Source organism: Lithobates pipiens, unplaced genomic scaffold (assembly GCF_037356315.1).
Source record: "Lithobates pipiens isolate NorthernLeopardFrog02 unplaced genomic scaffold, aLitPip1_a1.2 Scaffold_19, whole genome shotgun sequence".
In the NCBI taxonomy this organism is placed as follows: domain Eukaryota; kingdom Metazoa; phylum Chordata; class Amphibia; order Anura; family Ranidae; genus Lithobates; species Lithobates pipiens.
The window spans coordinates 223,663,857-223,679,368 of NW_027507764.1; the positions used below are offsets into that span (position 1 = coordinate 223,663,857).

The following is a 15,512-nucleotide window of genomic DNA, read 5'->3' on the forward strand; positions in this document are numbered from 1 at the left end:
CTTGGTTACTACCAATCCAGGAGGATCTTCTCTCCCAGGGCCCAGTGTGTTGCCCCCAAGTGGAAAGGTGGAACCTGGCCACTTGGTTTCTGAGGAGCAGCTGCTAAAAGTGAAAGGATTCTCAAACCACTTACCGTATTTATCGGCATATAACACGCACATTCATTTTAAGAGGGGAGTTTCAGGAAAAACTAAAATTTTTGTATTGGCGTATAACACGCACACGCTATTTGCACCCGATTTTCATGGTGAAAAAGTGAGTGTTATACGCCAATAAATACAGTAGTTGATATGCTGCTGAAAAGCAGGAAAATGGAGACTCGCACCATTTACCAGAGGGTATGGAAATGTTTTAACAAAATGGTGTACAGAGAACTCCATTAAAACACAAAGTTCAGTGGCGGTTTTGGATTTCCTGCAGAGTGGAGCAGATAAAGGTCTAAGCCTCCGCAAATTGAAAAGTCAGGTTTCAGCGCTCTGTATATCAGGAAAGAAAACTAGTGTCCAATCCATGGATAATTAGACTCTTTAAAGCCTTGAGCAGGCAGAGACCAATACAAGGGCCAGCCTTCCCAAAATGGGACATGTCATTAGTGCTACAAACTATGACAGCGGACCCTTTTGAGCCACAAAAAAATTGCAGTTTGAAGATGCTGACATTTAAAGCAGTCTTCTTGGTAGCGGTTACTACAGCCAGAAGGGTCTAAGAGATAGAGGTTCTATCAATCAGACCTCCCCCCCCCCCTTTTTTTTTTTTTTGTAGATTTTTCTGTATCGCATAGTTTTTAACATGGATCCAGCTTTTTTGCCTAAAGTGGCCTCAAAATTTCAGAGACCAAGATATTATTTTATCTTTGTTTTGTACAATTCCTTCCAGGGAACAAGAAATTAAGTGCCATATGTTGGACTTCAGGCAATGTGTCCTACATTATTTAGATGAAACAAAAACCCTTAGACAGATTCTTTATTTTAATTTCAGGGGCCAGGAAAGGGCACAAGCTCTCAAAACATATCATAGCCAGGTGGCTAAGAGAGGCTATTGGCCAGACTTGTATGTTAGGAGGCATGCAGATCCTAGAGAGTGTATCAGGGCGCACTCCACAAGATTAGTGGCAGCGTCGCAGGCAGAGAGAGAGCTGGAGCAACGCCGGAAAAGATTTGTAAAGGAGCAACATGGTCCAGCTTCGCCACTTTTTAAGACACTATAGGGTGGAACTTTGGTATGCAAAGGATCAGACCTTTGGACAAAAGGTCTTGCAAGCCATAGTCCCGCCCTAAGGGTAAGTACTCGATTTTTCTCTCGCGTGGCTGTCCTAAAAGACAATTAGGGGAAAACTAAGTTACTTACTGGTAACGTTCTTTCCTGGAGTCTTTCAGGACAGCACAGGTACCCACCCAAATGTATAAAATACTTGAGATTTCCTTACAGGAAATGTGATATAATTTAAATGAGTATCATATGTTATTGTGTCTCCCCAGCGGACTGGAGGTGCTCTTTTAAAAAACTTAGGAGGCAGCAGGGGAGGAGGAAATTTAAAGATGGCTGGCACTGTGTTTCTTACAGAGGGGAGAAGCCAAGGTCTCTCAGATGGCTGTCCTGAAAGACTCCGGGAAAGAACATTACCAGTAAGTAACTTCGTTTTTCCCTAATTGTCTTTCAGGAGAGTCACCTGAAAGAAAAATCGAGTACTTGCCCGTAGGGCGGGACTATGGCTTGCAAGACCTTTTGTCCAAAGGTCTGATCCTTTGCATACCAAAGATCCACCCTATAGTGTCTTACAAAGTGGCGAAGCTGGACCATGTTGCACCTTTTCATATTCCTGATATCTTCCTGCTGTACCATGTATAAAAAAAGTATTCTGATCTAATTGTATTGCTTCCTTTGTGTGAAATTTCTGGGGTTCCTGCCAGTTCCTCTGCTTTACTATTAAAAACTGACCACACTAAACAGTAGAACACACTGTGGTCAGTTCTCTAGCTGTGCTGGGAACTCAGTCTGCTCTCCTCCATTGATCAGGCTTGTCCTGACACACAAATGTTTTGCATTTCATTTCTATTTTAAACTGAAAGTGTTGTTTCACAGGGTGAGGGTTTACATACACTTTAACTTAAATTGTCTAATCCTGATGCATTTTGCTAACACGATACTATGTTCATTTTCTAGTCCTGCTTTTTTCTAATGAAAATGAAAATCCAACTGCCTAATGATGTTAAAGACCTGGATAAAATGTCACTGGCAGGCATCTTTGAGGTATAGTATGTGAAAATCATAATCTACAGTTGATTCGTTTATATACAGTGTTTGTGTGTCTGTGTGTACATATCACGACAACCAGTTGCCATTCTTCATTTTTCTGACCTGATTTTTTTTTATTACTGTATTAGACACAGCACAATTTTTTTTGTTCTTTTTGTACTTAAAGCGGTGTTCCACCCTAAAGTGGAACTTCCGCTCATTGGAACCCCCCCCCCCCCCCTCCGTTGTCACAGTTAACACCTTTTGGGGGGAGGGGGTGCAGATACCTGTCTAAGACAGGTATTTGCACACACTTCTGGGCGTAGACTCCCATGGGAATCTATGTCTCTTCCTGTCCCGGTGCGCTTTCTGCTGGGATACACACGGGTCCCAGACACAGAGCGAACCATTCCTATTGCGCTGCGCGACTTGCACATGCGCAGTAGGGAACCAGCAAGTGAAGCCGCAGAGCTTCACTTCTTGATTCCCTCACCTAGAATGGCGGCGGCAGCAGCCAAGAGCCAAGCGATTGATCGGTCTCGGCTGCAGACAGGACCCTGGGACAAGTGAGTGTCCACTTATTAAAACTCAGCAGCTGTAGTATTTATAGCTGCTGGTTTTTAATATTTTTTTTTCTAGTGAAATCCCTCTTTAATAGAGCTACAGCTTTTTTTTCCATAAAGCAGTATTAAACCCAAAAACAGGAGTGGTGAGCTGCATTTGTTTTCTTTTTTTTCCCCTGGTAATCCAGCCAGTAACACAGCTCTGTCCTAAAATGTCTCCATCCACTCCACTGGAGGAAAACCTGAGACAGCAGCATTATCAATTTCAGGAGGGCATAGTGTTAAACCGGTCATAGACAGATTGAAATTTGTCCAGTTCAGCAGGAACCAGTTGAATATCAGTTAGTCTATCGGCAGGCTGGTTGTACTGAAGTCGATCCATTGATCAGCCTGTCAGGTTTTTTATTTGTGTGATCACTGCCAGCGGCTATAGACACTGGCAGTGATTATTGTATTCTACTGGTGGCTAAGGCTCCCCACTGGCATAGCACAATAGCTCTGCAGGAAGGATTCCCCCATCAAAACAGTCAACCTAGCAATTTCTTTTCTCCAACCCATGGTTGCATAATCTATGGCTTGCCCTAATCTGCTAGTGCAGCTAACAAATTAAAGCCGAACTCAAGCTAACAATTATAGAAACTGTTTTTTTTTTTTTTTTTTTATCTGCTCCTTTTGAAATGAGGTCCCATTCACACTTTGCATAGTGGAAACGTGTTTCTGCTCAGTTTTTTTTTTTTTTATTCTTTATGACTTGCGCGCTTTTTTCGGTGTTCACTTGAATGGGCTGCCCTGTGTGTGCTTGTCACGTAGAAAAAAAAAAAAAAAAAAAAAAAAAAAAGGTCCTGCACCTTTTTGGGCGATGAGCTTCGTGTTTTTTATTTATTTATTTATTTTTTTCACGTGCGTGTTTTTGTCTTGCAGCAAACTCGCACTGCGTTTGGGGGGGTGTTAATCAAATCGGATCAAATGGTAACCAAACCCACGTTGCGTGTTTTGCCACAAATTTTAACTCTATTCCAAATTGTGCAGGTGTAAATGGAGCCTATAAATTTTTATAAAAGCTGACTATTGTAAGCACCTCTGGCAGTGGTAGATTATTTGTCCTAATCCTCTAACTGCCAATTTAATGGTCTGTTACATAGTTAGTCTGGCTGAAAAAAGACACAAGTGCATCTAGTTCAACCAATATGTTAAATAAGTGACTGGGGCAACAAGTGAAAATAAAGGAGGCAAAAGCCTAAACAAAAAAAACAATAACAAATGCAGCCATTGTATCTAAGTGGTAAGCTGCAATTTATTACATTTTTGTTTGAGTTCTATACTTCTTTAACAAAACTCAGTTAAAGGCAAAGTTCACATTTAGGCCTCGTGTACACTGGGCATTTTTACAGCTGCTGCTTTTGGCTTCAGGTGTTTTTTTTTTTCTATAATGTCTAAAACATCCTGTGAGCCTCCACTAACAGTAAAAACCACTAAGCCTTCTTTGAATCCGCTGCAAGTGATGACCATGTCTCATATACCATGCAAACAATATTAGAATCAAATTACAATCGCTGCTCTATCAAAGGTATATGCTTAAATGCTAGTTATAAAATTTCTGTGAAAATGGTAAAATAACCAATGCTAAGTGATATAGAAAGATCTACAAATGCAGTCAAGTGATTGATAAAAATAAATATAAAGTGAAAATGTGCAATCATATAGTGCTAAAAATTTTACATCAAGTCCGTGGAAAACAAAAATATCAATAAATTCCAACTATTGGAATTAAATAAAAGTGCTGCTGTGTATTGTGAAAGTTCAAATTCAATCCACAGGTGCTCCACACTTCATGCTATTCAGTATGCTGTGAAAATGATCCAATAACCAGATGTTTTGTCTTTCACTCAAGTGCTCCCTCCCGTGTATTGAAGGATCACTTTAAGGTGTGTGTGACCTTGCTGTTAAGCCTGGTCAATACACACTTTTAGAACCACTACAGGGTTCAGCAATGTATCCGGATTCTTGGATCAGTCTCCACTATGCCTCAGTAAATCAATGGAGAAAAGAGGATTTGATGGTGTAGTATGTTTGTGCAATTTTATTGAAATTTTATTTAAAACAATAAAACAAGTAGGCAGAACCAGCCGGTAATGGGATAAGTTGATCGTTCCTAACATCCTAGGGATTTCCGTATCTTCCTCAGGGGGCAATGTGAGAATGTGAGGACGGAACGTTGAGCAGATCAGCTGTTAGGAACGATCAACTTAACACCCCTACTTGTCTACTTGTTTTAGGCTTGATGTAGAATGGCGCACTGAAGCGCCTGGCTAATGTGAGTATCCTGTGTAGGACTTTTTTTTTTTTTTCAATAAAATTGCACAAACATACTATACCATGAAATCCTCTTTTCTCCATTGATTTACTGAGGCATAGTGGAGACTGATCCAGGAATCCGGATACATTGCTGAACCCTGTAGTGGTTCTAAAAGTGTGTATTTACCAATTTACCAGGCTTAACAGCAAGGTCACACACCTTAAGGTGATCCTTCAATACACGGGGGTGTGGCACTTGAGTGAAAGACACAACATCTGGTTATTGGATCATTTTCACAGCATACTGAATCGCGTGATGTGGATTGAATTAATTTGAACTTTCACAATGCACAGCAGCGCTTTTTTAATTCCAGTAGTTGGAATTTATTGATATTTTTGTTTTTCACAGACTTCATGTAAAATTTTTATCACTATATGATTGCATATTGTCACTTTATATTTGTGGTTATCAATCACTTGACTGCATTTGTATATCTTTCTATATCACTTAGTAGTTTTGGTTATTTTACTATTTTCACATTTGATAGCGCAGCGATTATAATTTGATTCTAATATTTTTTTTTTTTTGTAGCCAGTAAACTCCCCAGAACACAAAACAAGAACTATTGGGTTTTAGTCTAATCAAATCAAATCTACAGACTTGTCAAATCGCATGCCAAATCGGCGGCTATTGCTTACATTGCGGCACCACACTGATTCACATAGGTAGTTTCTATACTACTTTTGAACTTGCCCTCAAAGTCTGGACTGACATGCGGGTATGAAATTGTACAAATTTGGCTGAACATGATTTCAATCCTGCTGTCAGTGTAAACCTGGGCTAAAGAAGAGTTTTTCAGCTGTAAAAATTATTTAACTCTCTAATAAAAGCTTAAAAATGATGAAACCGCTAAAAACAAACTGCAACGTTTCTGCTTTTTGTGGGAGTATAGTTTTGCTAAAAAATATTTTTAAAATGCTGCAGCTAAAAATCACTACTGCAAAAACTCTGCAAAACTCATTCTACAGCAACAGATTTCCAGAGCTAACACTACTGGCATTTTTATAACGTCCGGTGTGCATAGGACCTTAGGGACATGCTATATCTTACACCCGTATTTAGGGTGTAAGATTTACCATATTCCTAATCATCCAGTGCGTATGAATCAACACAGTCACTTGTAGTTTTCTGTTTCAATCTTTTTTATTAAGATTTCAAATAACAATAGGACATTGTAGGGTAACAAAATCTAGTACAAAAATAGAACTGTCATCATAGTCAGTGTACAAACAATAGTGACATTAACATATGAGGAATGAGGGGTTCAACCATGAACCCATAAGAAGTATATCAGTGGGTATGAGGCGCTACATCAAAGTGGTCAACCATGAAGAGTCATGTGTAGCATTACATATTCAGCTACATTCTAAGAAAAGGCTTAAAAAAAAATAGACCTTAATTCAGGTCAACCTTGTAGGCCCAGCAAAAGAGTCAAGCAGGACTGAAAACCATAACAATATAAGATTAACTTTAGCCAATATAGAAATCACTATGGCACCCAACAATAGATCTCTATTATCTATTAAGTGAACATCAAAGAGTAGAGGAAAAAAAGTCAAATGTGTCAGCAACATATCCTGTTGAGTAATTTGCCACATATAGAACCTAGACCTAAACCTTGAATCAAGAATAAGGAGTAAAGGTCCGACTAGAGGATCAATAATGTACCAAAGTAAAAAGATAAGCCAAGCTAGTAAAGGGAAAGAAAAAAAAAACCCAGGGAAAGCAAGTAGGGGAGTGCCTGTCCGGGAGTCTGCCCAGCCAATCCAATGTCGACCTTAAGAATTTGGTACCTGTAGGTAAGAAAGCCAGGGGGACCATACGTTTTCAAACAGGGATAGTTTATTCTGTAGGGCACTAACTATTTTTTCGTGCAGCATGAGCCAAGTAAGTTTTCGCTTCATTAAAGACGAATCAATCACATGGCTTTTCCAAGCGGTAGCAATCCCTATTTGAGCCGCCAAAAACATATTTATAAAGGCTGTGTGGGGCAGGTCTACTATGTGTGGAGAGCAGAGCCCACTTAGCCACAGCCTCTGAAGCAGGGGGGTGACGAAACCGAGTACGTTTTAGAGAGGCGTTTTGGCACTACTACTACTACTACTAAGTGCCACCTCGCGAGCACCTTATACTGTACTACAATTAGGGACACATTCATAATGATCTTATGTATGCATGTAGTCCAAGTTCACCAGTCCTCAACTCAGGAGCAATGCTCAAGTCCCTATCTCAAGCGATTTGATACAGAAGTTTTTCGACGATTGGGAAAATAAGGATTTGTACAACATGGAGATGCAACCTCACTGTAGAATCTCTTGTATACAGCTGTTTAACACTTTCCGCATACTTTTCAATTCTACACTTCAAGTCAGTTGTATAATATGACAAATAGGGTTATCATTCACTGGCTTATCTCGACACTCCTTATTCCCTTTCCCCCTTATTCTCCCTCCTTTTTTTGTCTTTCCATACTTTTATTAATGATATGGAGATACCATACCTGAGATGACTTGTATTTCTTTACATTATATTTGTTATTAGTATTCTTTAATGTCTTGATGTTTTAAACATCTTTGTTCTGTCACACATTTCTACTTCTCTCGATAAATCATTATTAAACTAAAACGTAGGAAATGGTATGTTTGTAGATGGAAACATCTACAAACAGGGGACATCTCCAAATCTTGCACAAAATACCAAGGGGAGCACGCACTTCTATACGATAAAGCCCCTTGTTTGTCCACCAGCTGAAACGAGCAGGTGACATACCTGGTGGAAATTAAGGATTATTAAATAGGGGCACTACAGGAGTGAGGAGAGAGGCCATTGTCTCCAGGTCGATTCCCATAAGCCAGTAGGAGAGTGTGGGGCACAAAATGGCCTTTTGTTTTTTTGAGGGAAGCCAAAGCACCAGGTCTATTGGCAAGGGGGGGGGGGGGGAGCAAACTTGGGCCTCTATAAACACCCAGTCTGGCCTATAATGATTGTAGTGTAATTACCTGCTCTGTGCAAGGGTTTTGCAAAGAGTGGCCCTGATCCACTTTTTCTGGGGTCCCCCGGCAGTGCTCCTGGCTCCTCCTCCTCATTGAGGGCCCCCATGGAGAGCCATATTCCACTGGGGCACTCCTGCGGGTGTGCTCCTGAGTCCTACTGCTGCATCCATTGAAACAGACAGCAGGATTCGGCCCTGCACCCCCTGCCCCAGTGTCACTGGATTTGATTGACTGCCTCGGAAGCCGATGGCTCCTGCTGCTATCAGTCTGTCCAGTGAAGACATGACACAGCGGCTGGAGCTACTCTGCTCATCCTTGATGCTTGAATGATCGGGCTCAGGTGAGAAAAAGGGGGACTCTGGGGGGGGGCAGCTGCACCACAGAAGCTTTTTCACCTTAAAGCGGAGGTCCACCCTAAAGTGGACCTTGCGCTCATTGGAACCCTCCCTCCGTCCGGCGCCACAATTGCCACCTTTCAGGGGGGAGGGGGGTGCAGGTACCTGTACAGTACAGGTATCTGCACCCACTTCCGGCGTAGATTCTGCAGAAGGTACGCCCCTTTCCGCAGAATCTACGCCCCTTTCCTGAAGGTCCCCCGCTGCCTGCTGGGAAACACACAGATCCCAGAGAGAGCGGGGACCATCCTTATTGCGCAGCGCGACTTGCGCATGCGCAGTAGGGAACCGGGAAATGAAGCCGAAAGGCTCCACTTCCTGATTTCCATACCCAAGATGGTGGCGGCAGCAACCGAGAGACGATCGAGAGATCGGCTTTGGGTGCCGACATCGCGGGCGTGCTGGGCGGGTAAGTGTCATTATTTTAAAAGTCAGCAGCTGCAGTATTTGTAGCTGCTGGCTTTTAAAAAAACAAAACAAAAAAAAAAAACGGCGGACTCCCGCTTTAATGCATAGAATGCATTAAGATGAAAAACCTTAAGGGTTTACAACTCCTTTTAAGAGACAGGGATTGAGTTTTACTACCTTATAACAGAAAGTGCTTGGACTTTCATCGCAGGATCATCAGATGTTTTAATAAAGGCAGCATATTCAGGAGTATTTAAAATTACATGAAATTACTTTAACGTGTATATAGGATTATGGTAGTGGGTTTAGATTTTCTTCTTTCCTGTGAAGTACAATTTTTTTTTTTTTCTTCCTTCTGTACAGTTTCCTGTCATTTTACAATTTTATTTAAAATTGTTTAGCTATTAGGAGTTTACTTATTTTATTATATATTCCCTTGCCCATTAGACCTTTCTAAAGTCGACCTCTTTGGAAAATATGAGTCGTGTTACAGACCTTGTCATGTGGCTTGTAAATATGGGTGCAGATGTGGATACCATTGGAGAGCATCCACTTCATTCTGTCATAAAGCTCTGCATGAAATCAGGTAATGTAAAGTTAATTGTGACTCTTAAATCATTAGCAGTTGGAAGGACTATGACATTAAAACTCAACTACAGGCAGATAAAAAGGACAAATGTGTCTCAGTAATCATTAATCCTGTACTTATTGTTAAAGGAGAATACAAGAATTAAAATTCCATTTTAGTTTTCCCCGTAGTGCCAGGTTGGAATAGAGGTGTGTTGTAAAATAATAGCAAACATAAATTAGAGGAGGATATAAGTAAATATTTGTAAATGTATATTGTAAAAACTTGCAATGGGAAAATGTTACTTGGAAAATGGGGCAGGTAGAAATGTTTTTTCCTGGATTTCTACGTGATGGGCGTTTTTGGTTCCGTACTAAAGGAGGCAGTGGAGAGCTGTGTCAAGCAATACAGTGTTAGGTTATCATCAGCAATATTGCATGCATAACCCATGCATGCACAGTAGAAATAAAGAAATGGTCTCAATTTCAGCCGGTCAAGACTATGCATGCATGTATGTAAGAAATGGCTGTTATGGCGGGGAGAATCTGTGCATGTACGATAGTGTCCTTTTATGTCACTACTGTGCATGCACAGATTCTTGTTACCATGTTGCTTACTGCTTTTATTATAATGCGCATATTCAATTTTTATGGCGACGTCTGCAAATAAGTCACCAAGAACCTTCACATGTGTGGTAGCTCAGGCTGGGAGGCTGCTTAGCCTCTCGCCCCCTTATTGCTGACTGCTTTTTTTGTGCTAGGCAGACTAGTAGTGGTAACGGAGGTCAAATCATGAGAATAGGCTGAAAGCTCCAGACAGTTTTGTCAGTCAGTTCTAGGCTGGGTGTAGTCACAGATGAAGTTAACCTTCTGGTTGTGAACTAACACTGCATCTACAAAGCATGTACAATGTTACAGAAGAGTGAGTGGACTAATCTTAACATAACCTTAGCATAACCTCGGACACATACTGCTGCTGCACCCAACATGCGCTCTGGCACTTGCTGCCACTGCACTTGATGCACACTTCTGTATTTAACTCGCTTAGCTAACGGGCATACTTTATGCTAGTACCGTATATACTCGAGTATAGGCCGACCCGAATATAAGCCGAGGCCCCCAATTTACCCCCAAAAAAACTGGCAAACTTATTGACTCGTGTATAAGCCGAGGGTGAGACATGCCTGTCCATCCCTGTGTGTGTGTCCGTCCATCCCTGTGTGTCCGTCCATCCCTGTGTGTCCGTCCATCCCTGTGTGTCCGTCCATCCCTGTGTGTCCGTCCATCCATCCCTGTGTGTGTGTGTGTCCATCCATCCATCCATCCATCCCTGTGTGTGTGTGTCTCCATCCATCCATCCATCCATCCCTGTGTGTGTGTGTCTCCATCCATCCATCCATCCATCCCTGTGTGTGTGTGTCTCCATCCATCCATCCATCCATCCCTGTGTGTGTCTCCATCCATGTGTGTGTGTGTGTGTGTGTGTGTGTGTGTGTGTGTGTGTCCAGCCTACCTTTGTCCCGAGCCTCCGTCCCGTGCCTTGCCTCCTTGCCTCCGTCCCGTGCCGTGCCTTGCCTCCTTGCATCCGTCCCGTGTCGTGCCTTGCCTTGCCCCCGTCCCGTCCCGTCCCGTGCCGTGCCGTCCCGTGCCCTCTTCGTCGGCGGCCATTGTAAAGTTCAAAAGCTGCGCCGCCGCCTTCGCCTGTGATAGGCGGAACACTGAATTTCCCAGCAGCCTGTGTTCCGCCTATCACAGACGTCGTATCATCCTCGTCCGTAGTACGAGGATGATACGATGTCCGTGATAGGCGGAACACAGGCTGCTGGGAAATTCAGTGTTCCGCCTATCACAGGCGAAGGCGGAGCCGGAGGCGCGGCTTTTGAATAGAATGGCCGCTGTCTGTCTGCTCGACACGCTGATCGAGCGGGCAGACAGCGATGACTCGAGTATAAGCCGAGGGGGGCACTTTCAGCCTCAAAAAAGAGGCTGAAAATCTCGGCTTATACTCGAGTATATACGGTATATAAAAAAAAAAAATATATATATATATATATATATATATATATATATATATATTTTTTTTTTTTGCCAAAGCCGTGTAAGTACTTTAAAATTTGATTTTGCATTAGCCTTTTGTATTCTGCTGTACAGCAGAGCTTAGGGGGATGAAGAAGAAGCACAAGAAGCCAGTTGGGATGCTTTGTGAGGAGCATGCCTATAGAAGGAGAGAGTAGTGGTAGAGAGATGTGCTGGTATTGCTTTCACTATCCAGTCACAAGGCAGGGGTGGGGAAATGGACCTGTAAGCGGAATTGAAACTGTACCAGAGAAAGAATAGGTTCCTTCCCCTGCCAGGCAAGACTATGCTGTGACAGAGCTGTGTAAATCTTAGGTCTGGGTGAACAAATACAAATCATTTGTCAGTTAAACTACACCTGTGTGTGTTTCATCGGTCTTTGGGTATTTGCCTGGATTTCCGCTTTAATGTATTTCCAGTGAGCAAGGAGCACCAAGCTACATATGCTTATCTACAACAGGCATGTAAAACTGTTGTTGTTTTTGGGGGACACTCACTCCTATGTGGCTTTCATCAGGGTAATAATTTTTACAGAAGAGGGTCCAGCTGTATTCCAGTTTACAAAAGCTATATTGATCATCCTCTGGTACATCATGTTGTAAGTTGTAGTTGCTACTATGATGTTAAATACCAAATTGCTATAATAATTTTCCAAAAAATGTATTGTTATGTAGATATAGTGCAGCCTCCTTGAAGTATTTTTTCACTCAGTTCAGCCAACTGTTTCATTTGAGTTTCTCATACCTGAGCTACAATACAAAAATAGTCTTGATAGTAGTTTTTCCTTTTTTCAGGTGACAGCAACCTCTTTAAACTTATCCTAAACAAAAATTCAGCCAAGAAGAAATGCATCAACGAGAAAGACGCAGATGGGAATACAGTTTTGCATCTTGTAGCCTCTTTTCCCACAAATGCATATGATTATACACCAAAGTGTAAGCACCTTAACCTTTATCTTGCCTATATATGCGTGTGTGTGTATGTGTTACATTTTTTTTATGGATTTTTAGGGGAATTTTCTAAGACTGGAGCAGCTAGAATCTGGTGCAGTGATGCATGGCAACCAGTCAGCTTCTAACTTTCGTTTGCAAAGTTTAACTGAACAAGCTGAAGCTAGAAGCTGATTGGCTGCCCCTGATTCTGTCTGGTTCAGTTTTAGTAAATCCCCCTCCCTCTTCCGATATGTACTGTCTACAAAATTGTCTTTAACACATTTTTTATATACATCATCTACTATAGGGATTTTTGCTTTATTTAATAAATCCATTTAATTTTTTTTACACTTTGTTTTTATTTTTCTTGAATCTTTGTGTACTGTGCTAGTTAGTCGCAAAGCACTTTCCAGGCCCAGAGTTGTGGGTAGTCATGTAGTAAAGCTAACTGGGCCAAAACCGAGGGAGCTACCGCCTATTTGTTACTGTTGGGTGCCATTTTAAAACTCCCACCACCACCACGTTACTGCAGTAACAGTGCTTAGAGAACTAAGCGTTGACATCCTTTCTAGATGGAGTGGTGTTTCTGTTGCCATTCAGTATAGATGAAGCATCAAACACGGTTTTCCCTGCATCTAAAGTACCTTGTAGATCATCTGGTCTCTGGTTTCATTCCAGTGCTCGCTTGTAGTGACTTTGTCATTTCCTCTCTCCTGAGTCCCTCACCAGTTACTGCTGCTTGAGCCTAGTTTTCCACTACACAGCGCAACATGTCTTTTCAAAGATGAACAAAGAGTTCAGTTCCAATGGGTGACCTCAGTAAATACTCACCTACTACTAGGACATTTTTCCAGTATGTTCCATGATAGTACACCTGAAAGACCGAATACCTGCAAGGGACAGGAAACCTTAATACATTAAGCCATGTCCAACCCCTTAAGTGATTTCCTTTGCCGCAGAAGGGCAGGACCGGGCATAATGCCATGGGACCTCCAGATGGGCTTTCCATGTGGTTCCCAGAAGGATGGAAGAAGATCATCAAGACTGGGGCAATCTGGAATTTTAGGCCCAACTACCTCAGTTACACCAAAACGGTCATCATCTTCTATGTTTACGGCCATGGCGATGGTGGTGAAACTGAGGCTTCTGGTCCTTCAAGAAGTTCTCTTGCCAGTACCTCTCGTGGAGCAATGCAGATCATTTTTATTTCAGGCCGTTTATTGTTTCACAGTGTAATATAAAAAAAAACAGACTGTACAAGTGTATGTAATAAAAAATCAGCTTGTAAAACAAGAGTTCAATAGAACAAGATCCATTGCAAACAATGTCATGATATTCAAGATTGCTGAAAGAAAGAGAACATGGAGGGTTAACTGCTATGTTCTTGATATTGGAGGCCATTCATGAATTGAGAAAAGGTATATAAACAGTAAATGACATGAGTAATGTATGGGGGATGCAGGTAAAAAGGAAATGGAAGAAGAGGAAGGAGGAGGAGGAGGAGAAATGGGTAGGAAAGCAGGGAGGAGGTAGGAGTGGGAGAAGCACTATGAAGGGAGAACATACACAACGCCAGTGTTTGTTATAATGTAGGCCCACTTTAGACAGTGATATTTGGATGGGAATATGTGATCCATGGGTCCTAAATTTTGGCAGAATGTGCTGTGTATTAGTGAGAATGCTGGTCAACCATTCACAAAAAAGACATTGATTCTGGATTCAACTTCAGAGAAGTGAGTAAATGTTTTTTTCCATGCTCTGACTATTCATTTAGAAGCTAGTAAGAAAAAAATTAATGAGCCTAAACTGTCTTTTAGTAACCATGAAGACCCTTCCAAATAGGGTGTGTACAAGAGAGGGATTTACGGAGAAAATTTCTAGTGACCTGACAACCTCTAAAATATAGACCCAAGGAACATATGGGTAAATTTAGAAGGTACCAAATACCACCTAGTGAGGTAGATTCACTCAAGATGTTTTTGACACTATTTTGGGACCATTGTCATTTATACAGCAATCCGTGCTATAAAAATGCATTGATTGCTGTTTAAATGACACTGGCAGTGAAGGGGTTAACCACTAGGGGGCAGTGATGGGTTTAAGTGTGTCCTAGGGAGTGATTCTAACTGTGGGGGGGCTTCAACACACAGGACAGTGATCACTGCTCTAGATGAGAGAGATGTGATCGCTTTCCTGTCACTAAGCAGAATGGGGAAATGCTTGTTTACAAAAGCATCTCCCTGTTCTTCCTCTCTGTGACATGATCGCGGGCACCTGGCGGACATCGAGTCCGTGGGAACGCGGTCACGGAGACCGTGGCGGCACGCTTGCAACACCACTTATTTAAGGGGGACGTACCTGTACGCCCTTTTGCCTACCAGTACCATTCTGCCAACAGAAATCGGCGTGCGCTGGTCGGCAAGCGGTTAATAGTACAGGTGTCAATAGAAGACCCACCTATCTTTCCTTTTTTTCTGTTTTTTGGGCCCTCTTCCCACCTTTTTACATACAGTATCTCACAAAAGTGAGTACACCCCTCACATTTTTGTAAATATTTTATTATATCTTTTCATGTGACAACACTGAAGAAATGGCACTTTGCTACAACGTAAAGTAGTGAGTGTACAGCTTGTATAACCGTGTAAATTTGCTGTCCCCTCAAAATAATTCAACAAACAGCCATTAATGTCTAAACCACTGGCAACAAAAGTGAGTACACCCCCTAAGTGAAAATGTTCAAATCGGGGCCAAAAGTGTCAATATTTGGAGTGGTCACCATTTTCCAACACTACCTTAACCCTTTTGGGCATGGAGTTCACCAGAGCTTCCCAGGTTGCCACTGGAGTCCTCTTCCACTCCTCAATGACCACATTGCTGAACTGGTGGATGTTGATGACCTTGCACTCCTCCACCTTCTGTTTGGGGACGCCCCACAGATGCTCAGAAGGGTTTAGGTCTGGAGACACGCTTGGCCAGTCCATCACCT

The 15,512-nt window shown here is 42.0% G+C and overlaps 1 protein-coding gene across 4 annotated transcripts in view; it reads left to right on the forward strand.

Annotated features, from left to right (window-relative positions):
• Positions 1–15,512, forward strand: part of TRANK1 (tetratricopeptide repeat and ankyrin repeat containing 1) — a 389,483-nt gene that overhangs the window by 113,795 nt on the left and 260,176 nt on the right. For all 4 annotated transcript variants that reach the window (XM_077491750.1, XM_077491748.1, XM_077491751.1 and 1 more), the window contains 3 exons: positions 2,165–2,251; positions 9,399–9,537; positions 12,389–12,529. In XM_077491750.1, coding sequence (XP_077347876.1) covers positions 2,165–2,251; positions 9,399–9,537; positions 12,389–12,529 — 367 coding nt within the window. The remainder of the gene's footprint in view (positions 1–2,164; positions 2,252–9,398; positions 9,538–12,388; positions 12,530–15,512) is intronic.